Below are 23,387 nucleotides of genomic sequence, written 5' to 3' on the forward strand. Positions count from 1 at the left end.
CCACTGAAAACGTACGGTTTAAAAAATAAAATCATATATTTATATAAATGAAAAGCTAGCAGCTAGCAGCATCAGTTCCAGAGATACTTTAGCACCAAGACCAATAGGAAGGGTCAGGAGGAAAATGGCAGGGTGTGTGTGGAGAGAGGGGATATGGAAAAGTTCAGTGTAACTGACGTCATTGCTGTATTTCCAAACCAATGCCGACTGGCATAAGGTTAGTCCCTCTGGAAACATGCCATCCTAGTAGTTCCGGGCAAAAAAAAAATCATTTTATTCCTGTGACTGTCCATTATTGTTGTGGTGCTGCCCTCTGCAATATTAGCAGGGCAAGGCACAGTCAGCAGTGGAGGTTTTGTGCTCATTTTGGCTTATTTAACCTGAAGCGTTGGGGTAGTAAAAAAAAAAACAATCTCCACAGATGTATTTATTTGAGCTGCAAATATGTTGCCATACCATGCACCCCTTTGAAAGAAGCAGTTCACAGGAATAAACACAGCATTCAGTTTTTTCTTTTGCCAGATGACTGAACTTCAAACCTTACTCAACGGAGGATATGTGAACCCCTAAGAGGACCTTGTCATGTGACGACAATCAACGACGGATCTTGCATTGATATCCCCTGCCACAGAAACATGGCAGGCATTCTTTCACTTGTTATAAAAACCCAAACAAAGACACAACCCATTTATGATGATAAAGACCGAGTATAAATAACATAAAATTAGCATACATATTTTAAGCCCTGGAGTCTCTGCCCTGTTACGGGGCTTTGACTCGTTGGCTCTCTAGCTTCCACAGCAGCCTGGGTTTTCAGTAAAGAGTTTTATTTAATTTTTCTCATTGTCTACTATATAAAAATATAAATGCAAAAACACCCCACCCCACCCCAATAGTTCCCCATCTTCTGCATTATGCTATTTTCATCTGAACATGCTATCAATATTGTAAGATACATGAATCGTTAGTAGAATTTTCACAGGAGTAGCAGAAAAAAGGTTTTGCCTTACACTGAAAATGCCCACCGGTGGTTAAGACCGAGGAAGGGGCATCATGGGCCAATTGACAGAAACAACAGAAAATGAACCAGATCATCAGAAGAAGCTGCAAGAATCCACTCTAGCCTACGTGAAAATTGGGAAGCTGGAAAAGAAATAACAAAATGTAGGCACTGGGCTCAAAAATCCAAAGCATCATTAGTAGAGGGCTGAAATGGCTCAATCGCTAACTAACAAAGAAACAGAGAGAGAAGGAGAGACAGAAAGAGAGAAGACATACACACAGAAGCATAATGAGAAGTAGGATGACATTGGCCTGCCACGTCTAGCTTATAACATCGATTCAGTTTGAAAATATAGACTATGGCCCCAGCACATGATTCTGAAGAATGAAATGTTGCCACCTACATTGCAGCTGCCACGGTTGAAGATGTCAGTAAATGTTAAGTCTTGTCTCATTCATAAAAATTCCTCTTAGCTTCCATCAGATAAGTTTTAAATTTTCAGTGTTGGGCTTTACATACATACATATATAATATATATATATTTCATATACTATATCAAAGCTTAGAGTATTGATTTTTTTTCTCTTTAAAAAAGGGATTCAACAGCTTTCTAAACGAGAGGCATTCCTTGCTAAATATCAGGGTAAAACTCCGACCCGTGGTCCATGCTCTGCAGCACTGGCTTCTGATCCAGGGAGGACATCCTGCTCAGCATTTCTGCAGACAGTGCGTAACTATTGCTAGATTTCTCCTCAAACCAACTATCTAGTGCCCTCTTGGCTTCGAAGTTGGCAATAGGTGGTCCGTTAACAGCAATTGTCAAAAGGTCACTGAGCTGCTCCAGGGTGAGCCGAGAGCGATTGTTCTTGCGCACTCTCTGCAGGGCATTGCGCCCCTTTTCGCAGCAGGCTGTGGAGGTGGGAAGAACTTTGAGGATCTGGATAATTTTGTTTAAAAGAGGAAACCTCTGCCTGTATTTACAAATGTGGCCGATTAAATCTTTGAAACCATTTTTGGTATAATAATCCACCTTGAGTTCCCGCCATTCCATGAGCAAGCTCCCCCTGGGGTCCATGCCTTCTCTGCTCACTTCTGTGGAAAAGGTTGGCACGGCTTCGAGGTGCTCAAAAATCTGCACCATGTCTTCCCTGCCATAGCTCATAAGCTCCTCTGCGCTCCTCGGCCAAGCTGCGAGGTCAAACACTTGGCAGGCTTTCACAAATGCCCGGCTGCGAGGTTCAAACCTTTGAGCTAGAATCACCTGGGTCTTCTGGCATATCTTTTCTCGAATGGACTGGAATTTGGCTTCCGCCACCCGTAGGTTTTTCACAGCGACGCCATTGAAGCTTTCTCGAAAGCTCTCCTCAAACTCCTGGAGATACTCGCCGGGAGAATCGGAGAGCCTGCTGATCTCTTGGATGGCTTCCTCAATTTTGTCATCCACCTGCGACACAAGGAGGTATTCGCCTTGGAAGACAAAGGCAAGGCGCGAAAGCACGGCAATGACGTCCAGCAGGAAGTAGATCAGCTTAATCGACTGGTAGTCCATGAGGAACTGCAGGAGAGCCAAGGCAATGGCAGATGCATCTGCTCTTTGTGTTTGGCCGCTGACATCTTTGAGATGGGCCACCACTTCCAAGTAATCCTTGATCAGAGCGTTGAGGACATTCTGCTCCCCGATGATCCACTTCACTGCTCTGATGTCTCCCAAAAACTCGGTTTCTTCACAGAGAGTAGCAGCAGTGACCCTCAGCTCGCACATCAGCCTGGGAGAGTAACGGTAAAAGCTGAGTAACTGCTTCAGATTGTTCTCTAGCTCCTCCAGGCAAGGAAGCTCTTTCCCACTAATCGCATCCAATATCTCCAAGTGCGGCTTGTGTACCATAAGGGGCAGACAGAGCAGCCAAGGCAGAGTCTTTCTGATTGTCATGTACATGTTAGCTCTAAGGCTGGCAGTGATGTTAGCACCATCGACTCCCAAACCAACACTCGGCTTTTCATCCTGCAGCCGGATTCCCAGGGCGGAGAAAGCCCTATCTAATGCTTGGATGTAACTATCGGTTGCAGAAAAGCCCAGCTCCTGGAGAGAGAGGAATTCAGTAGCCGGAGGCCCATCGCTGCTGATATACTGCACGTAAACCGCAACTGTGTCGGCAAGCAAATCATCGCTCTGCCCGTCCAAAATGATGCTGAGGAAGGGAGATTGCCTGACCCGTTCGACGAGATCTTCTCTAAGAGCTCGTGCAATGTGGTGGATCAAGATTTGACAGTCTCCCTCGTTCATATACTGATCCACCACTTTGAGCTCACACTTTCTCAGTAGTTCCGCAAGAGGCCTGAAGTCACAATAGGGCCGGCCTTCCATCGCTAAATGGTAGGCTGTGTTGAAGAGCAGAGTCATATTTCGGCACATCTCTTCCGTCTTCTCCGGGTGCATCCTGAGCCTGTAAAGTTGCAGGCACTTCTTGTGGAGGTTGCTCTGGCTGTGAAGTTTGATTGTGTGTATCTTGAACTGCTTGGAGCCAATGATGAAAGCTGAAGTCCGAGAGGATTGCACTGTATACTGGCGGCAGACATGGCACCACATTTCGTTGAGCGTCGGGGAGTACCTCAGAAACCAAAACTTCTTGAGCCACTCTTGCTTGAAGCGCCGAATCCTCCTGGTGACGGCGGACAATTTGGAAGGCTCATCTGTGGCTGTTATCATGTCATTGGAGACAGATTCGTCTGCTGAATCCACCTCTTGGTCGTCGTCCTCCATGATGGTGGGAACAGACATGATGCTTTCCGAAGCTGCGAAAGAAAAGAAATGAGGGGAAAATAGAGAAAGTTTAAGGTAGGGTTGTAAGAAACAACACAAAACTGTTAGACAACTATCCCACATGCCCCCCTTGGCTACTCATACCATTTGCAGCAATAATGAACATGTTACTAGAGTAAATTTTGGTTTATAAACATTCTGAGACCCCCTCATTATCTAAAATCATAATTTCCAAGAGTCCATGCAAGCCTGGGTAGCAAATGCCACTCTGATATTCTGACTACTTTCATATTCACAAAAGGGCATCAATGACAGAGCATGTCCTGAAATGAAATCAAAAGAGCTTCGTAAAGAAATGCACACTTGCATTCAACCAACAAAATCCTTTAGATAAGAGAAAAAGGGAAAATATTAATGACATACTTCACACACATGCCACAAGCCAGTATATTTCATATTCAACATAAGAGAGTCAACTGCAATTTCTAGGTAAGATTCAAAAACAACAATATGCTGTTCTTTCTCCTGCAAGGGAATGCATCAAGAATACAGCAAACAAATTCGCTGCAATGGAATTTTTTTATTGAAGGTGCCTGATTACAGTGAAAAGAAACATCATGTTTCATCATTACAGTCACAATCCCAAGACCACTTGCTCAGAAGACTACGTTCCTGCTTCATGAAACCCACCAACGAGACCTCAGGTGCTTCTCAGAACACTCAATGCTGGAACATATTTAGCCACGAATGTCAAACAAAATGGCACTCCTTATACAGTGTTTGAGGAACACTTTTCTTGTGTGTAACTTACCTGAGGGGTATGAAAATGCTTGGTACTCAGGTACCTGAGGAGGTAGTAGAGGTGCCTCGGCTAACTTGCCAGATCTTAGCATGTTTAGTTCAGCCTGCAACTCGCGAATCTTCTTCTTCAACCGTACACAGTTGGGACACAATGAAGTTGTCGGGATCTCAAGGGCATCATCCTGAGTCGATGCCAGAGACAGATCGGTGGGGCTGTTCACTTTAAATGACAAGGCCTCTTCCCCTTCGTCTTCCAGCAGGCCAATGTCTTTGGAGCTGCGGGGGACTTTCCACTCACCCTCATTCCTGCCTCTACTGTGATTTGGAGAGCTGTGATGAATACCAGGCCCACAACCTTCCAAGGCATCTCGCGCTTGAAATCTGGAGGACTTTCTAGTGGAAGGAGCAGAATTCTTTATCACCTTGTGCTCTTCCATCTTTGTTGGCTCTAGGGAAGCCTCTAGAACATCTTTGAAGATGAGGTCTATTTTCTTCTTCTTCGTTTGGGGTTGAGACACACCTTCTTCAAAGCTGCGCTTGTAGGAACTCTTCCCTTGCTTTGACGTGGTGAGCTCGAGGGGGTAGCTCATATCGTCTTGGTTTTCTAGATTTCTTTCTGACCTTTCCCTTAGTAATTTTTTATCTCCTAGAAAGAAAAAAATCAGGAGTTGGAATTATCAATGGGAATTCCGCAACATTCCTCACCCCAAAGCAAAAGCAAACTGGGAGCACACAAATCTTCATTTTTCACATGTTTGCATTACCAATAAGGGAACTTATTGGAATGAAGGTCTCAGGAAACCTAAGACTGGAGATTTGTTTAAAAGGGAAAACAGTCTCTAGGAGGCAGCCATACAGAAGTAGGCCTCAGATGGTTTTAAGAGAAGACAAACTATAGGAAGGTGGTCTAAAGTAACAGGCAGCCAACCTGTGCTGGAATGAGACAATAATGTTGAATGTGTTGGTTTGTTGAAAAGATAACTTTTACTTGGTAAAACGTATCCGGTAAATAATACATGAAGTGTGTGATGCAGAAATTTCCATGTGAAACTTGTAGGCTTGAAGGACCACTTTTCTATTCCAGAATGACAGGAAGCGTGAGAACACAAGGAAATCACTATCTCATTTCCCATATCACTTACTAGCAAAATGAGGTAGGACTTCTGAGTGACCTCCAAGGTTGGTCCCAACAAGATTGCTAAAAGTATGGCCCCTAGCCAAAGTTCACCAAAATAAAGTGGAGAGATTGTGCATATTAGCAGTTACTTAAAACAAAGGGAGTAGCCATATATCCTTACCTGGAAATTCAGAAGATGATGGGTTTGGTTCAATTTCCATCTTTCTTCTTATCTTGCAAATAACTCCAAGCATCAAGACACATGGTTGCTTCCCAAACAAGGTGCTGTTTTATGCTGCTATGTATATATTTTGAAACACGTGTGTGCTTTTGTGAGAGCTATATAGGAATTTCAAACGCTGCCAACAAAGTCCTGAACAACTGCAAGTCTAAAGCTGCTACGAAGGTGAGTACAATTCCAGATAGTGTGATGGAGCACGGGCACCTCATTATCAGCATTTATCTGTTGACGCCGCAAGTCTTAGAGTCTGGCTATAGAGATGAAAAAGCCAGGCAAGACTGAGCCCATGCCACAGCCTAATTAGTTTTTAAGGGTATGACAACTGGCTGGAGGTCCAGATTAGACATGGCAGATTTTTTTTCTTCCAAATTACATTGTATTCTTGGACAAGAGTAGATCACAACTGGGCTTCTATTTCCATTCTAAATATGGACAGCAGTGCATGTAATCTGATGATAGTATGTAATTTGGTATTAAGTACAGAATCAATCAACCTGGGGGACCCATCTTCATTGTAAACACAAAACACGTTACTAACGCTCACGGGAGGAAAAATTAAATTAAAAATGTGTTTGGGCACTACTCAGAAGGTGGGCCAAGGGTGGGTGAGTGCTGGCAGGCAAAGCTTTCGTGCCAGGCTTAGGCAGGTACTAGGGGCTATGGTTTGGGTCCAGACCTGCTATTCTGTGAATGGAAGAGCTCCTTTTTGTTTACAAAAGTAAGTTGGATCCAGTGCATGCTGCAGCTGTGCGCAATGGACCGGAGTGGGTGGGTGGGCAGAGAGAGGTAATTTTCACTTGTTTCCTCTTCTCCTGCATCCTCCTCCTACGATGTTTTGGAGGGTGTCCCAACCATCCAGAGCAGATGGGGGTGGGTGGGTAAGGCACACAACACTACAAGGGGAAGAGAGAATCAGCAAAATTCACATCCCTCCACTTCTGCCTAGAGAAGCATCCAGTTTGTGGAATTCTGCTCTGCACAGCTCTGGATTCCAACCCTATGACTAACTACACGAGACAAACAAATTAAGGGAAATGACTAAATATGTGCAAATGCGCTTAATTTGCACGGCTTATAGAAAGGTTGCTATTTTAGTCATTTGGTGGTTTTAGTCAATTAAGTAATTGACTCTGTATACATTTGCATATGAATAAAGCAGTGCTTCTGAAGAAAAGCATCCCCTCTCTGTTTTTAGGTTAGGCAAGCACCTTCTGCAGCAACCATCATCACGGTCATTTGCAACAGAGAAGAGGGAATGCCTTTTATACAGCAAGGTCTGCACAGATAGATTATTTAAAGTTCTTGAATCAAAATTACTTAACTTTTTTTTTTAAGTGCTGCCCAATTAATCGGAGACAGCTTTTTAACCAACGAACAGTATGTACTAGATAAAAGGCAACCAATAAAATGTACCACAACTGCAAGAACCCTTCCATGGTGAAGGACTGCCAACTGCCCCAATATGTGAATTGCACCATTACGAGCAATTAAACCCCATATTGGGATTAATCTCCAGTCAGGGGAAGATTTTAGTCACAAGTTGCCTATTTTTGTCAGGAAGGCAGCAAGTTCAGATCCAAATTTAAGAACTCTTATGTATCCACCAGTTAGACCTTATCAAAATTTGAAGCCACTTTCTTAAATCAAAATGTCGAGGAACTTTTAACAAAAATGCTCATTAGACGGAGATGCATGAATTCTGCACGTTGTTCTAGTGTTAAATTTTTTAAAAGCCAAATACTGAATTTGGCTTCCAGCTACTCTTTCTATGTGTAGAATTACATAATATATTGTGCTGTCATTAACCAAATGAATGTCAACCTTTTCCGGAACACCGGTGTTTCAATGAAAGAATACTCAAGAGGTGACTGCATAGGATTTCCTGTTGCGGTTTGTGGTGATGAAACAGACACTGACAAGGTATTTATGTACTTTTTAAAAAACACACACACACAATATTTCTAGCTTGTTTTTGCACATAAAGCCCAACCCGAGTTGTAGACAGAGCTCTGTGCAACAGACACCCTTGTGCCAGACTGTACCTTTTCATTCAGCATCTGCGCCCTGCACTTGTGATTTAGCAGCAGAGTACGTTCTCATGCAGACATGGCCCATAGGATATACAGAACTGCCTGATTCTGAGAAATACCATTGGTCTGCCTAGTTCAGTAATGACTTGCTCTCTGAGATTTCAGGCAATTCCCCTGCGCAAGACCAGGGTGGAAGTGTATGGACCCTTCTACTCTGCGGAGTCCCATTCAAGAGACTTCCAACTGAATGATGCCCTCACACACACTTTCAAACGTCGTCACATACTGCGGGGCCATGACACCTGTTACATTTTGCACCGATACACACAAAATATTTTACACCCACAAAGGGTTGCGGAGGCAGCAGGAGGAAAAAGCGACCACCACAACTTAACTTTGTCCCTCCTCCCCATTCTTCTCTCCCAACCTCTTTCATCAGTGCTGGAGACTGTTGAGAAGCACCTTCAAGTTGACTCATGGAAGCTGGCTCTCGCTCTAGGAAGGAACCCACAGTTCCCATACAGCAAATGCCTGTCAGCCTTAGGCTGATGGCCTATGGACAGAACACATGTAAGAAAAGGGGGAGATTCTTCTACTATTGGCAGAAATCCCCCCCCCAAAAGAACCTGTCCTCAAATTACCTTAACAGCTAACGGGCACCGCCACCAATCTATCTCTACACCTGGGGCTGTGTCCCACTTCACTTGCCAACCCCCTGCTGCCATTGCTGTCTCTTCATCCCCAATTTACTCAAACTTCTGCCATTGTTTTAAATCACCACTCTTCCCCTCTCAGTGTCTCTTTCTTCTCACTCCCAATCCATGGCCACTGCTGTTGTGCAACCTGTCTTCACTTTTGCTCCCCCACCCCACCCTGACTTCCAGGATTGTGATGTGGCTCAACAAATCCTCCAACGAGGGCTCCCATGATGACATCCTTACATTTTTATTATATAAAAAGATATATCTCTGACGTGTATAAATGCCTGCTACTCTTTGTCACCAGTGTAATATTGTGAAGTCCCTCTAGCTATTTATTTTGCAACGGGAAGAGGACCCTACAAAATGAACCACAAGCCAGAAAATCCAGTCCAGCAAAGGGCATTTCTTTCAACCTAATGCTTCTGACTTACAGGCAGGCATAAAATCAGCTGGCGCGCGCGCACACACACACACACACACAGCCCCAACAGTGCTATTTGATGGATTTCATTTCAACCAGGCATTCTGCTCCTTTCAGTCATTTTGTGATATGGAATGTTTTGTTTGCTGGTTTTAACCCCCTGCCCCCCAAAAAGAGATGTTTGTAGCTGCCTCAGGAGCCATCTTTGTCAGAGAAGAATGCTAGAACAAACTCAGAGACAGAAAAGGGAAGGGAAAGGCACCCACCTCTTGTGAGGTTTCTGTTGATGGTCTCCTGAGACATGCTGTGCAATCGCTTCATATAATCCTCGCTGTACCAGACCCTTAGCCTCTCCCCTGGCCGGATGTCTCGACAGGTCCGGAAGTAAATCCTCTCGCTGTGCTGGAACGCCATGAGGTTCTGTTCTCTCTCCTCCCGGGATATGGCCACATACCTGAGAACAAGGACAGGGCAGTTTTTGACTTACAAGGAGGCTTAGACAGAAAGGAAACATACAGAAGCCACTGTGCAGCATGAGTGACCTTCAAAAGGGAAACACAGGCAGAGGAGTATTGGATGGCATGAATAATGATATGCAACAAGCTACAAGGAAATAACATGCACACCGAAGGAATATCAAACAGCTTCTTGAATCTGGTATATAGTTGTTGCCTCTGTCTAGGAAGACCAACATTGTCAGTGCAGGCTTTTAAACCATTTAAAAGAGGGACGAGGAACTTGAAGCCCACCTGACGTGGCTGCACTGCAACTCCCTGCAGCCTTAGTGAACATGGCCAATGGTCAGGGATAATGGGAGTTGAATTCCAACACCTGGGGAGCCACGGGTTCCTCTTCAATATCCGAAAAGCATATGCCTGCTTGTAAAATGTTTACAATAGCCTTAGATGCTGGACCCTTGGACCTCACTGCTTCTCTGTTCCTCAAGCTTCACTCCCACTCTGGTAGCCAACAGCCAGTTCTTCTAAAGGGCCTATACAGAACAAGCTGCTGCAAAGAAGCCTTTTTGAGCACCCTCCACATAGCAGCTGCACAGCAAGAAGCATTTCAGAATCTGAAAACTTTGCACCAGCATCACCTTCCCCTGCCAGTTTTTCTCAGCGATTGATTGATATCATTGACAAATCGCTTCCCACAAATCATTCCAAAGCACTACAACAATAAGAAACAGCAACAATAAAAAAGATAGAAAAACAATGGCAAATCCAATTTCATATCTCTGTTTGGAAACGAAGGATTTCCAAATGGAAAGGGACAACGGTGGTAGTCAGATTTCTTACTGTCAAGAATTACAAGGGATAAGGCTGCTGTCAGGCAACCACACATTCGCCACTGTCATGAGCGCAAAAAAATAGGCAAACACCAAAAACTGGCTCTCACAAAGTTGGATGCCATTCTGGCAACCTCATGAGAAAACTATTTGTCTACCATCACCAAGCCACTAAGTTACAGCTCAAGGGTAATACCAAAATCCATGTCAGGGATTTTATTTGTCAATGAAAATATTCCAAAACAGCATGCAGGGTTTCCAGTACTCTTTATCAGGCAAATGCGGAAAGTTCTTATTATATAGCACTTGTATAAGTTGTGTTCCAAAGTTATTGGGTGGAATTCAAAGCAGTGCCAAGGAGATCATGCCATCAGTGCAATCATCTCTGCTTGGCCTGATGGAACAATTTGTCCTCTCCTTTCCCTGCATGCTGTTCCGGGATTTCTCCAGACCCCCCAAAAGCCAATTTCTTCTGGAGGCAGGCAAAGGGGTAGTTCTTATTAACCCTGTAAAGTTTATCAGTCTTGCTTTCCCATGTTTTAATGAATTTATAGCTTGTCTATTCTACAAGGAGCTCAAGAAGGCATACACAGTTCCTTCCTATTTATGCTCACAACTACACTGAGGTTGTTTAGGCTGAAAGATAGTGACGGGCCCAGTTTCACTCAGTGAGCTACATGTGAGAGTAGGGATTTTAACTCAAGCATCCTCCATCCAAGCCCACCACTTTAACCACTGGCTGCCATGTTACAGATGAAGCAGCTGAGAGACAGTGGCTTGCCTAAAGAAACCTTAAGAGTCCATGGGGGAGATGATCTGAATCAAGAACGAACTTGCTTGCATCTCTTAGCCATCTTGACACATTAGCTTTACCTAGTTAGTCACACTAATCCTTGGTGTGCACATTTCGATAATCTGCATGCATAAAAGTAAGCGAGTTATCAGGTGAGGGGCAGAGACAATATGAAAAACTTACGTTACTAAAACCTAGGCTTGGTACTGAGTGAGAGAGAGAGGTTGCTGGAGCAAGAGTATTTTTCCAGTAATTGTATGGGAGCCATGTTTCAAATTTAATTGAGAGTTACTGATGATTGTGCACAAACTGTGCTTAGTGGATTGCATCTATATTGCGGAGCTGGCAATGTTTGAATAAGAGAGAGGGCAGAGGTCATGCCGCATTACTTCTGCTAGCATAAGAGCTACTCCTGGGAATACTCCCTTTTAACAGCAGAAACAGCTTCTGCTCTTCCCCCGCAAGGTGATTTATCATATACCACACCAGCCACTTCCATTAATATCCTTCTAGTATGTGTCCGATGACCATACTTGGCTGTCATGCTCATATTGCACTGCACTACACTTTTGCAAAATAATTAATCATAGCGTCAGAAAAGAGACAGGTGAACACTAGACTCCAAACCTTCATTTACTGCGTAGCAGATAAGTGACAGGACAAAAGCTGTTTAGAACTTGGCGTATTTAACACTGATCCAGACCCCTCAGATACGAGTGAGCTGCCCTTCCCCTCTCTGCCTCAGTTTTAGTTTTCTGCTGATCGACTGACAACTCAATGTATTACACACATGCTATGAGTGTGCAGGCAACTTCTTTCACAATCCAATATACAGAGGGGGCTGCTTCCATCTATATTTTTGAGTGACTGGGGAGAAGACACATGCACAAAGCCAAGGGATCTGGACACTGCAGGGCTGAGATGGGGAAGCTGTGGCCCTCCAACTCTTCTTGGACTACAAATCCCCATCACCTCTGACCATCAGCCAAGGTGGAGGGGGATGATGGGGAGCCCAATGTCACCTGAAGAGCCGCAAATTCCCCATCACTGCTGTAGGGTAAGTCAAGAAGAACAGAGCAGCTTCTGACTTTGTAACTAAGCTTCCCCCACCCCAGCCTCATTGCCTAGATTGGCTAAGCCATGGGGAAGACGGAGAGGGGAAAGATGGTGCTAAGCAGCAACTCTCATGATTCACTCCTTTCCCCAGTTGCACTAAGTTTTCATGGATTTGCTGAAATCAGATGCACTCCTCAGACATTTGGACACAGGAGTTGCTCTGACCAGGTTTTTTTTCCCTTTCCTGGTGGTGGTTGCTCTGTTTTCTTTTTAAAGGAAGAAAAGCTCAGAATCAGTCCTAAATTAAACAATTCCATTCAGTTAAATGAACATCTACTTCTTTTCCAGATGCACTGGGAAAGCTAAAAAGCACTGGCCAAGGGTCTCCCTGTCCCAGAGCAACTGTTGTAGTAATCTGTTTGAAAGAACAAGTCACCTTTTTATGTATGCATATGTGCTTTTATACAGGCTGTGACAAGCTGTGACAAGCAATCCCAAAACCTAATTAGAGATTCAGAAGATGTCTCTGAAAAAGCTGTAAGAAACTTTCATGCATGGATGCTAAACTCTTGGATATATCTACATGGACAGCTGAGATCTCCAAACTATCTTTGCGAGATCCTCATGAAATCCTTATTGCTGTTTCAGGTAAGTTGTATGGTGCTAGAAGTTGTGGTAATCTCATCAGTTTTGTAAACCACTTTGAGGTTTTCTACAAATCAAGCAGTATATAAATTTTCATGAAATAAATAAAATAATAAACGAGGCAGTTGAAATCTGGAACATTACTATTTGAGAGGTCCCTTTTTGTATAACAATGCAAATGGGCAGATTTGTAGCTTTTTCTGTATACCTTTAGGCACATGAACAAACTTTCACACTAGGAACATTTCCAAACCATTCACCTTTCTTTTGCTCCTTCTTGATGAGCAAATGCTTTTTGTCCTCAAATTGTCCGTAAAATATAGCAAAACAAAAAACATAAAACCCACCCCAATCTGACAAATGTGTCCTGATAGAAAAGTGCTATTTGTGCACCATGCAGAGATATGTAAGCTGTAAACTATCCTTGAAATGTCCTTGAAATGGAACACAGGCTCCAGAACAGAACTTGAAAGCACCCATGTAGAGAAGGAAAGACGTTACCCAACAAAGAGTTTGAGTTTTAAGTATTATATATTTATTGTTAACAAAAATACTCATAAATTTCCATCATATATAAGAAATATTAGGGCAAGCACAGCATTTCAGTCAAACAAGGGGCACTTTAAAACATGCCAGGTATACACAATCACATACAACATCCCCTTGTGGGGATGATCACAAAGAAAGCATTTCAGAGAGCAAAGAACTCATCCCTTGTTGCTAATTCCCCATGGAAAATAAATAAATCATGGGGCATACCTTCATTTGTCCAGATATGTTTCTCTATATATTAACATCCCAGATTCCTCAAGCTTAGCTTTACGGCTTCTTATCCTGTTCTAAAAGAAAGCACGCAGCGTGTACATTTCTCCCAAGTGCCAGAAATCCAGAGGCCACAAGCCCCTGAGCTTCTCAGAAAAGGTCAGCGGTAGCTGAGAATGCCAACTTGCTTTTTGTCTCTGGGATCAGTTCTCCAAGAAGTGATAGCTGAATCAACAACACATCACAAAAGTTTGAAAGAGGAAAGCAAAGCAACCTTATTCATCCTAATGGCTTGGAGACAAGCACATATGAGACACCAGGAGTTTTGTAACAGACGACATTCCTATTATTTAATTTATAGAGTGCCATCAATGGACATGGTTCTTTAAGAGGAGCAAAAGAAAGAGGTCTCTACTCCAAGGAGCTTACAATCTAGACTTGCTTTGGAGGGGAGCAAAACCCATCCACTTTGGTGGTGGAAAGCTCTGAGGACCAGGCACTTCCAGACCCTGCGCCACTATTTCCTTCACATTAACTTGCAACGGACTGGTGCTATGCCTGCCTCAGAAGTATACATATGCTGAACTTTGTTAATTCACGAAAAAAGTGATCCACATTTAATGCCATATGGATTTTAAATTCCCTGCAAATAGGTGGCAACACTGCAGAAAAGTGAAGTTTCCTCTGAAATAGGCTTTCAAAAACCAGTCTGATTATATTTTCATCATTTATTTATTGCATTTATATGAAACCTTTCTATCAAGGCATCCAAGGAGGTTTGTGGGTTAAAATATTAATACAAAGCAAATGGTGCAAATTAATCTCAGGTCTACTTCAGGAGCTGGTGGCACTATCACCCTGGCCTGGCCTTCTCCTCTCAGGGAACTCTGGTCTTAAGTAGCCCCAGGGAAAGTGGAGGTGGGGCTGCCCCAACACGCTTTAACCTTGACAGAACAATCCTATGTGTGTTTACACAGAAGGAAGTCTCCTTGAGTTCATTAGGGTTCCCTTCCCTGATAAGTGTGCAACCTAAATTTATCCTCACTGCCAGAAGGGCCCTGTGGAATGTAGACTACTGCAGCTATGACTTTAAGGGGATTGTGTCTCAACTCTTGACATCCATAGGGTGCAAAAGAGCAGGTGCAGGTATGAAAAGTGTACAGTGCACATGCAATTTTAGCTTATGTACTACAAGCAGGTGTGAGAATATGATCAAAACATCCAGTTCCAGAACCATAGCGGAGTCCTAACAGGCCAGGCTAGACTACATTTAGAACTAAGTAGACAGTAATCTTGATTCACATAGGCAGTAGCTTACATCTCCTGTTTGCCCTATTCCTGGATTCAAAAGAATTGTATGAGAGTTTAAACTGGGCAAGCAACCATGCACATGCCATCCGCACCCACCCTGTGTGTACCAGGCACATCTCCTTCTGCATCTTTCCTGTGTATGGTAGGAAGTCTTCCTATGGTAGGGTAGGAAGACTTGGGAGCGTTTGGCTGGACACACTTGAATACATCCCTAAGATCGGAAACCATTCAATGTGGGAAGTCTGGGGGATGGGTGGGAGTGGGTTTAAGCCCTTACATGTTCTTTTGAATGCATGCACAAAGCTCCTGTTAAGCAGGAAGCTGGTACAAGGAGAACACACACCAGCAAGCCTGTGATAAGACAAGGGGGTTAAAAAGACGACATCGTGTTTGCAAACAAAAGAGCAATTCTGAAGATGTCAGGAGAATTACATTGGTGTCAAAGCCAGCATTTGAGCATGCTCCAGTTAGTTGCTTCTGAAAAAGCCGTCCCTCAACTCAAAAGGTTAAATTTGTGAGCTCTTAATTTTTTTATTTAAAAAAAGGTATAGCTTGGTATACACAACTTGCGCACATTTAACTTGTGTGCGTTCAGCTTTGACATATATGGGTGGAAAGGGGGATGGGCATCCAGGAGAAAAGAAGCTTTGGCAATTCCACACACCATTGCACCCAGTGTTTTGCCTATATGCAATTTTGGCTTTAGGTGCGATCTCCAGAACACAACCCCCATTTAAGCTGAGGGATTACTGCACTACTCTTATTAATATCCTAAAGAACTGAAGATGTAGTCCGACAAGATCAAGTAGAAAAATTAGCAGGCTGGCCAGTGGTTTACCTTATCCAAAACTTGTTTCTAGCAGGTTTAGCAAACTGATTTCAGTGCAACTTACTTTCAAAAGAATGCACTTGTTTTTATGGACTGCAATGTTACCAATTTCTGCTAGCTAACCCCTCTTAAAGGCCTGAAGTGGCTGACACCTGCCATAACTGCTTTTGCTACCTGACAGAAAAAGCTGATGAGTAAGTCCAGTGTGCTGGGTGGTGCTTTGCGCGCTTCAGAAGCAGGCATTGTTTTTTCCTATTTTTCCAGGTCCCTCCTTTTGTCAGTATCTACCTAGCTTTAGTACTCAAACCCCAAACCACAGTAGCTAACTATGGTAAAGAATGTAGTCCGTTTACGGCTCTTAGATCCACATAGTGCATTTGCAGAAGTAAAAGGGGGGAGAGGGGAGCATATATTTGTGGATTGTTTTACCTTAAGTGCAATTATTTAAATGCAAAGCCTAAGTAACGTTTCCTGAGCATAAAAGGTTAAGGAAACAAATCTATGTGCACCTTGACTCCATACAGCAAGACAGCCATTAAATTTCACCTGTGTGTATTTAAGGTGTTCACAGCTTCTAATACAGGGCGGGCAAGCAAGGTGCTGCGCTTCCAAGTGCACAGAGCAAAGCCTACTGCTAAACTGTCATAATTATATTCATCTTTATAGGGAACTCTCACTGATCTTCCCCAATAGTCATGCTAATGAATTTTTTTTCTAATCCAACGTCAGCTACTCTTTCCTTTTTAATGCAAAGGGAGCTAGAAGTGGTGCTTTCTCTTCCGTGACCTAGTCGTCCGAGGAAGAGGCGTCTGCTTGGGATGCCTTTGGCTATTCCCTGCCTTGGGTTCAGAAGGGTTCATTGGTGCTGCCACCTGGCTAGTGCTGGGAACCTGACCCTTGTTCAAAGTCTGAAGCTCGTCCTTGATTTTGGTCAAGGTCTGGCACATCTGGCTGACCTGCCCAGTCAGGTCAGACATCCTCTGGCTGATCACAAGCATGTTATTTGCCATGTCTCTGTGGATTGTTACCAGCTCTTGACAGAACTGCCTGAAGAGCTCCGTCTGTTCAATGTGGGTGTCAAAGAGCTGGCGGTCAAAGCCAGAGATGGGTGGGCTTTGGGCATAGGGCCGAGGGGGCCTAAAGGAGGACTGGGAACATGGGTTTGGTTGCCTCATTTCCTGCCTTTGGTTAATAACATCCGAGTGATCTGACAGAGAAGAAGAATGAAGGTATGATGGTATGGAGAGAAGGTCAGCTTCTTCTGCGTGCCTCTGCAGGGATGAAAAGTGGTGTTGCCGCGAGGGGCCAGGCACCTCCACATCTTCGTCAGCTTGAAACAGAAACAGAAAACACCAGATTATTTACATGAATGTTTTCTTCTGACAATCTCTATTTCAATAAGTTCAGGAGAAGCAAGCATTCAACTTGGAATTTTGGTATAATGCAGAAAGAGATTTTTTTAAGGAATAGACTATGGGGTTGATTCCTTTAAAAAGAATTTCTTGTGTAATGTAAATGCCCATTTACAAAATGCATTTTGCTTAGCATCCCTCTAAGGTGACTGCTTTGAAGTCACTAGGTGCAAGGTCAACTATAGATTTTTCTTTGGGGCACAAAATGCAAACAAAAAAAACTGAAATTATGCACTTCCTGAGATAAGAGGAGAGTTAATGGTAGACTTTCAAGTGTACACAACCGCCACCATGACTGTTGCTTTATCAATCTAATCACATACTGATTTTATATTAAGAGCTTCCAAAGTCATTTCATTCAGCAGCAGCAATTGCAGAGAATCATTTCCTGTGAGGAGTCATCCACCATTAAGTAATCTTTGTCAATTTGTAAGGGACTGGTAATCCCAAAGCAGTCCATAGCTTGGTAGCAGGGCTCTAGCTTGCAAAAAGGTCCCAGGTACCATCCAAGAAAGGATCTCAGGAAAGGGGAGACCCCTGTCAGAATCTTGGAAAGCCAATGGCAGCTGAAGAAGACAATACTGGAAAGATACCACTAGGCAGCTTCATGCAATGGCACAAGCCACTGTGGGTGTGTAGTAGGGATAGCCAGTGTGGTGCCCTTCCAGATATTGCCCAAGCCAACATGGCCAAGCCTAAGGGATACTGGGAGTTGGAGTCTAGCAACATCTAGAAGGCATCACACTGATATCGTCTACCCATTCCCTTGGTTTACAGGAAGCAGCTCTCAAGTGGTAACACCTACATTTCCAGTTTCTGCACGCACCAAAGCTCTTCCTTATCAGGGACAAGAGGCTTCACCACTGTAAAAAGTGATTTAGTGCAGTATTTTGAATGCTTTCCCCTTTTATCAAATATAATCCAGAAGAGGAAGTTTAACACTAGTACAGAATAATAAAGCCAACAAATAGGAGTTTGGCCATATCTCATTGGATGTTTTATGGCAATAATTTCTGTTGGAGTGGCTAGCATTTAGAACTACTAGTGGTCCGGTCTAAGACTAAGCATGAGGCAATGGGTCATAGACATCTCCCACTGCTTAATTATATTTGCCGTGTGGCTAGCTGAGCCTTATAAGCCTAGACATAGTGCTGCCTGTTGAACAGGGAAAACTAGAGAAGACCTTGATGATAAGTGCAGCCTACGCACTTACGGAACTTTCTTCAGGTTTAGTCTACTAGATCAAAAGCTGCAAGCCAGAAGCATACTGCCAATCTCTTGTTTCCACAAGAGCAATGAAAAATAGTTGTTACCCTACATTTGTAAAGGCCGTCCTGAATATCATGAATATCTGGTAAGATGTTAAAATGGACAAAACCCAAGCACCATTTTGTATATATAAGTGCCAGGGCTAGATCACATAATCACAAATGTGGAAATTCTTGATAGGAGATGAAGTACTGTATGACTCAAGTACACACATTTGCACGCCTTAAGACTGGTGTTGGCAATCCCTTGATCATGGTACATGGGTGGAAAGATCAATGGCATTGCCCATACAAATTGCCCATGGATACGCCAACTCCACATACTACCACCTTTGCGCAATGTAGAAATATCCACATTTATGAGCTTGTGAACTCACCTAGTGACCCATATATTGGATTTATTAAGGGTGAAGATTTGGTTTGGTCTTCCCTTTCCCTCCGTCAATGTGTGCACACAACCTTCCAAGCATCTTCACATTTGCCATTCCACAGACCACGGGCACTGACAATACCTATCCCTTTTTTGCTAACTTGACCGAAGTAGCACAGCTCATGCTAGTTCATTCAAGGTGCAGCTCTGGACAATCTATTCCTAACCCAAGGCTGAGGGAGGAAATAGGGTGGAGAGAACCAAAGCACAACAGGAAACACCAACCAGAGATAACAGTTTCGCTAGCAGGGCAGGGCTGACCTTTCGTGCAATACATACAGTTCTTTGTTCAGAACTGATCTGTTCAGCAGGGGACCAGGGGGGAGGTAATACTTACAGCTGGTTGATGGGCTGTCAACCACGTCCAGATCCGCTCTCCGGAAGCCGTGCATCTGGCGTGACGAATGCAGCGTCGACTCGATGGCTCTCTCGTGGGCGGTCAGGACAATGGCCGAGGGCCTCCCCGGGCTGCTGGGACTGGAGAGGGACCTCTGCATGTATGCCAGTTTGTCTTTGGTCCTTCTCTTCATGTCGTCCCACCTGTGCTTAATATCTTTCACAGACCTGGGGACCTGGCTCACCGATGTGATTTTCCTGGCTATACTTTCCCAGATCTTGTCCCTGTCTGCGTGGGATAGACGTATCGTCTCCCTTCCAAACAGCCTGGCTTCGTTCCGAGTCACTTCCGTGACCAGAATGTCCAGCTCCTCCCTGGAGAACTTGGGCTTCCTCTTTCGTTCTGTCATGTTCCTTGAGTTCAATATCCCACAAAGCACAAATGGGTAAAAGGAAATCAATGTGAAGCACCCAAACCATTACAAGCAAGATACACGACCAATTGCACATTCACTCCCAGCTTGCAGATGTTTCTCTCCTCTATTCACATAAAACTTTCCATTTCCCACCACTAAATGTAAAAAGTGTCAGAAAGTTGGGGCTTTTTGGGGGGGTGGGGTGGAATTCATACACAAGTACCATGTCCTTTTTTAAAAAAGTAATCTTTCCACTTAAAACAGGTATTTGGAGGCTCTGTTCAATCATTCTTCCAAAAGAAAAAATATATATAGCACATATTCTTTGATATAGAACATGGATTTACTTCTTTAAAAGATAGGTCATTGAGTCCAGCAATCCGATTGTGACTCAAGAACCTCTAAAATGGGTATTACTAAGTTTCTCTCAATTAATTCCCCCCTTTCTGTATTTTCTGAAGATATCATCAGTGGATTTTAATCAGTAAAAGGGACTGAGACAAAGCAGAAACAAATGAAGAGTGGGATACTAAGAGGAACCAAACCTACAACTTGGCTTGGGAGAAGGGACTGGGAAAACAGTAGACAACTTTGTGAGAGCTCCTGCAGAAAGCATTCCCTCTACACACACACACACACACACACACACACACACGTACCCTAAAACGTTTTGCAAGATTTTTGTTGCAGGCTGATACCAGAATTTCCACCAGCTATCTCAGGACCATCTCACACTACAAATTTAGCAGGTACCCATGATATTCCTGCTATATCCTATTACCTTGCACGCTACATATGTACCTTTATTCCCTCCATGGATCCAATTGAGACTTCCCATCCATGCATACATGGCAAATACTCAACAAAACAAACAAACAAAACCTCCTCCATGTAATGGAGCGTAAGGTGCTCTTCGCATACAAAAGTGGAAAGAGTAGGATAAACACACGTGAATTATTCATACAATCCGTATGTTTTGGCTCTAGTGGCCTTGGGTAACTTGCTGTGCTCTATTTGGTCTAAAGAACAACTTTTATGCATGTTGTTGAATCTAAATCTCAGCTATAACCATTTGTTTTAAAGGAAACTGAAATCGCACTGCACTCCTAAACCTAGTTATTCAGAAGTACATTGTGCAGAGTTCAATGGGAATTACTCCCTAGTGCTTAGGACTGCAGCCTCAGTCTGGTTATTAAATATTTCTTAAGCTATATATTTCTTTAAAATATATCTGAACCACAACAGAAATCATGGGGAGGGCAGGGGGCACCCGGCCCTCTTAGCTTCTGTTTTTAAAAGGGCCCTGTATGTTATGTCAGAGCTATCTTTTCCACTTATTTTATGGTTTCAGCACTCTGAATCACCCTTGCACAGTGCAAGCCATAAAATAACTGTTCTATTTATTTTTAAAATTCTGTATACCCTTCTCCCCACTTCTTTCAAAAGGAGTTGCTTAAAGAAGCTTACAAACATAAAAGCAGCAACAATCGAATCGTTTAAATACAAATTACCAAGCTAAAATATAGCAGCAAAAATCAACAACAGAAAGATACATGATTAGCCACCACTGTCGTATCTGAGCAATTCTTAGGAAGAGAACCATCTCAAATGGTGGAGCTCCGTGTGGTGATCACTGAAATACTGCAACCTGGTCTGATGCTGAAAGGCAGTGGCTGGCCTTCTTGTTCAACTTTGCTAGTGCAAAAGAAGCACACTGCACTTCTCCACCCTCAATCAGAGCTGCTCAGCTGCGGAGAATATCAGCACCCTCTCTCCTGTCTTAGCGGAGATTCCACTTTCTGTATGTCCAATCTCTCCTTCCATAGCTTTGGTGGTAGAAGCATCCCCAAAAGGAAAGAGAGGAAAGTACAGCCAGCTACAACAGGAGAACATCTGAGAGTACAAAAGTGACGGGGCAGCAAGCTAAGAAGGGGGGTCAAAGTGCCTTCACACTCTGTAGCGAAGCTCAGACAACACTGATGCATATGACACTTAACGGAGTTTGCACATAACCTACGAATGGATTTTAAAATACCAGACTGGTTTTTGAAGCAAGGTGCGGGTGGCGCCCTGACTTCTCCTGTCTTCTGAGGACATGGTCACCTCGACCGTCCAACACCTAGGCCTGCCACCTGAAGTTGCTGAAGGGTATTAGCGTTATGACATCTTTTCCAGCTGAAAAATCAACTCTAATAAACGCTCTTCACTTCTCTGCTTCGTCAATACACTCTACTATCCTTGAGTGTTTTACAGCTTTCCTTTCTGTGTCATCTGCAAATTGAATGAGCAGAACACTAGGATAAAGGAATTCACTTAGAAAATGTACAAGACAGCTTCTTATCGGCTTAACTGCCCTGTTTAGAATTCCTTCCTTCCATCCATCCATCCATCCATCTGTTCTTTTCTTTTTAAGTTTAAGAGCAAGAGATCCACCAGGAGCAAATTACAGGACAAGCAAAACAGGACACAACACCTAATTAGCTGGCAGTATTCATGGCTGGGAACTATTAGCATAAATGGTTGTTGGGTAGGCCTTTTAATAATAATAATAATAATAATAATAATAATAATAATAATAATAATAATAATAATTATTTAAAAAAGCTTTTAAGGAGAACAGGGAACAAGTTTAACAACAGCAGCAAATAAAACCACCATGTACAGAAATAATGTTTGGAATAGGGTAGAGTAATAGCTCAATGGTAGAGCAAGGACCACGGTTCAGTCTCCAGGTAGGGCTGGAAGAGCTGCTGCTATAGATTATGAATTCTGCAAGCAATTCTGCAAGCAACAGCAGAGGTGGGGAACCTGATGTGGTCAACAAGCCAAATCCTTTTCACCCCTATCCCTTGCAGGTCACATTAGACATGACAGGGCTGCTCACCTATCCAAGTTCTTTTATATTGTAATTTTATGTTATGAACCGCCCTGAGATCTACAGGGCATTATACTTCTGTTACTACTATTAATAATAATTTTATTTGTTGCAATTTCCTGCATTGCAGGGGGTTGGACTAGAGATCCCTTCCAGCTCTGCAGTTCTGTGATCCCCGGATGTCATGATGATCCACTATAAGCACCCAATTATACCGTAGTTTTCGCTCCATAACACGCGTTTTTTTCCTCCTAGAAAGTAAGGGGAAATGTCTGTGCGTGTTACGGAGCGAATGCTTCCCTCCTCCGTGGTTTCCAGCGGGAGAAGAGCCGCTGAATGGGGAGGAGAGAGGGACAGAGTGCCTGCTTCTTTAAAGGAGCAAAGCGAGAGGGGAGAGGAGCCGCTTACACGAGTGGCTCCTTTAAAGCAAGAAGGTTCTTTTTCTCTCCCTCCTCCCCACTCAGCGGCTTTCTCCTGCTTTGCTGGAAATAGCAGGAAAGATTTTCAGCTCGCTAAGGGGGGGGGGGGAGGGAGAGAAGCAGAGCCTGCTTGCTTTAAAGGAGCAAAGCGGGAGAGGAGCTGCTTACACGAGTGTAAGCGGCTCCTGTCCGGTTGGCTCCTTTAAAGCGAGCTGGCTCTCTGTATCTCTCTCCTCCCGCTTTGCTGAAAATAGCAGGAAAGATTTTCAGTCTCCTCCCGCTTTGCTTTTCAGCTCGCTAAGGGCGGGGGAAGGAGGGAGAGAAGCAGAACCTGCTTGCTTTAAAGGAGCCTACCGGACAGGAGCCGCTTACACTCGTGTAAGCGGCTCCTGTCCGGTAGGCTCCTTTAAAGCAAGCAGGCTCTCTGTCCCTCCAGCAAAGTTTTTCAGCTCGCTAAGGGGGGGGGGGGGGA

The 23,387-nt window shown here is 43.7% G+C and overlaps 1 protein-coding gene across 2 annotated transcripts in view; it reads right to left on the reverse strand.

Moving 5' to 3' along the window:
* Window positions 1-381: 381 nt before the first annotated feature.
* Window positions 382-23,387, reverse strand: part of PRDM11 (PR/SET domain 11) — a 45,604-nt gene continuing 22,598 nt past the window's right edge. The window contains exons 6-8 of one of the 2 annotated variants that reach the window (XM_081213829.1): window positions 9,342-9,529; window positions 4,576-5,211; window positions 382-3,796 (exon numbers count right to left, since the gene is read on the reverse strand). In XM_081213829.1, coding sequence (XP_081069955.1) covers window positions 1,635-3,796; window positions 4,576-5,211; window positions 9,342-9,529 — 2,986 coding nt within the window. In that variant the 3' untranslated portion in view covers window positions 382-1,634. The remainder of the gene's footprint in view (window positions 3,797-4,575; window positions 5,212-9,341; window positions 9,530-23,387) is intronic. The other variant, XM_081213830.1, reaches the window with a different exon arrangement.

Source organism: Podarcis bocagei (assembly GCF_964188305.1).
Source record: "Podarcis bocagei genome assembly, chromosome: 1".
In the NCBI taxonomy this organism is placed as follows: domain Eukaryota; kingdom Metazoa; phylum Chordata; class Lepidosauria; order Squamata; family Lacertidae; genus Podarcis; species Podarcis bocagei.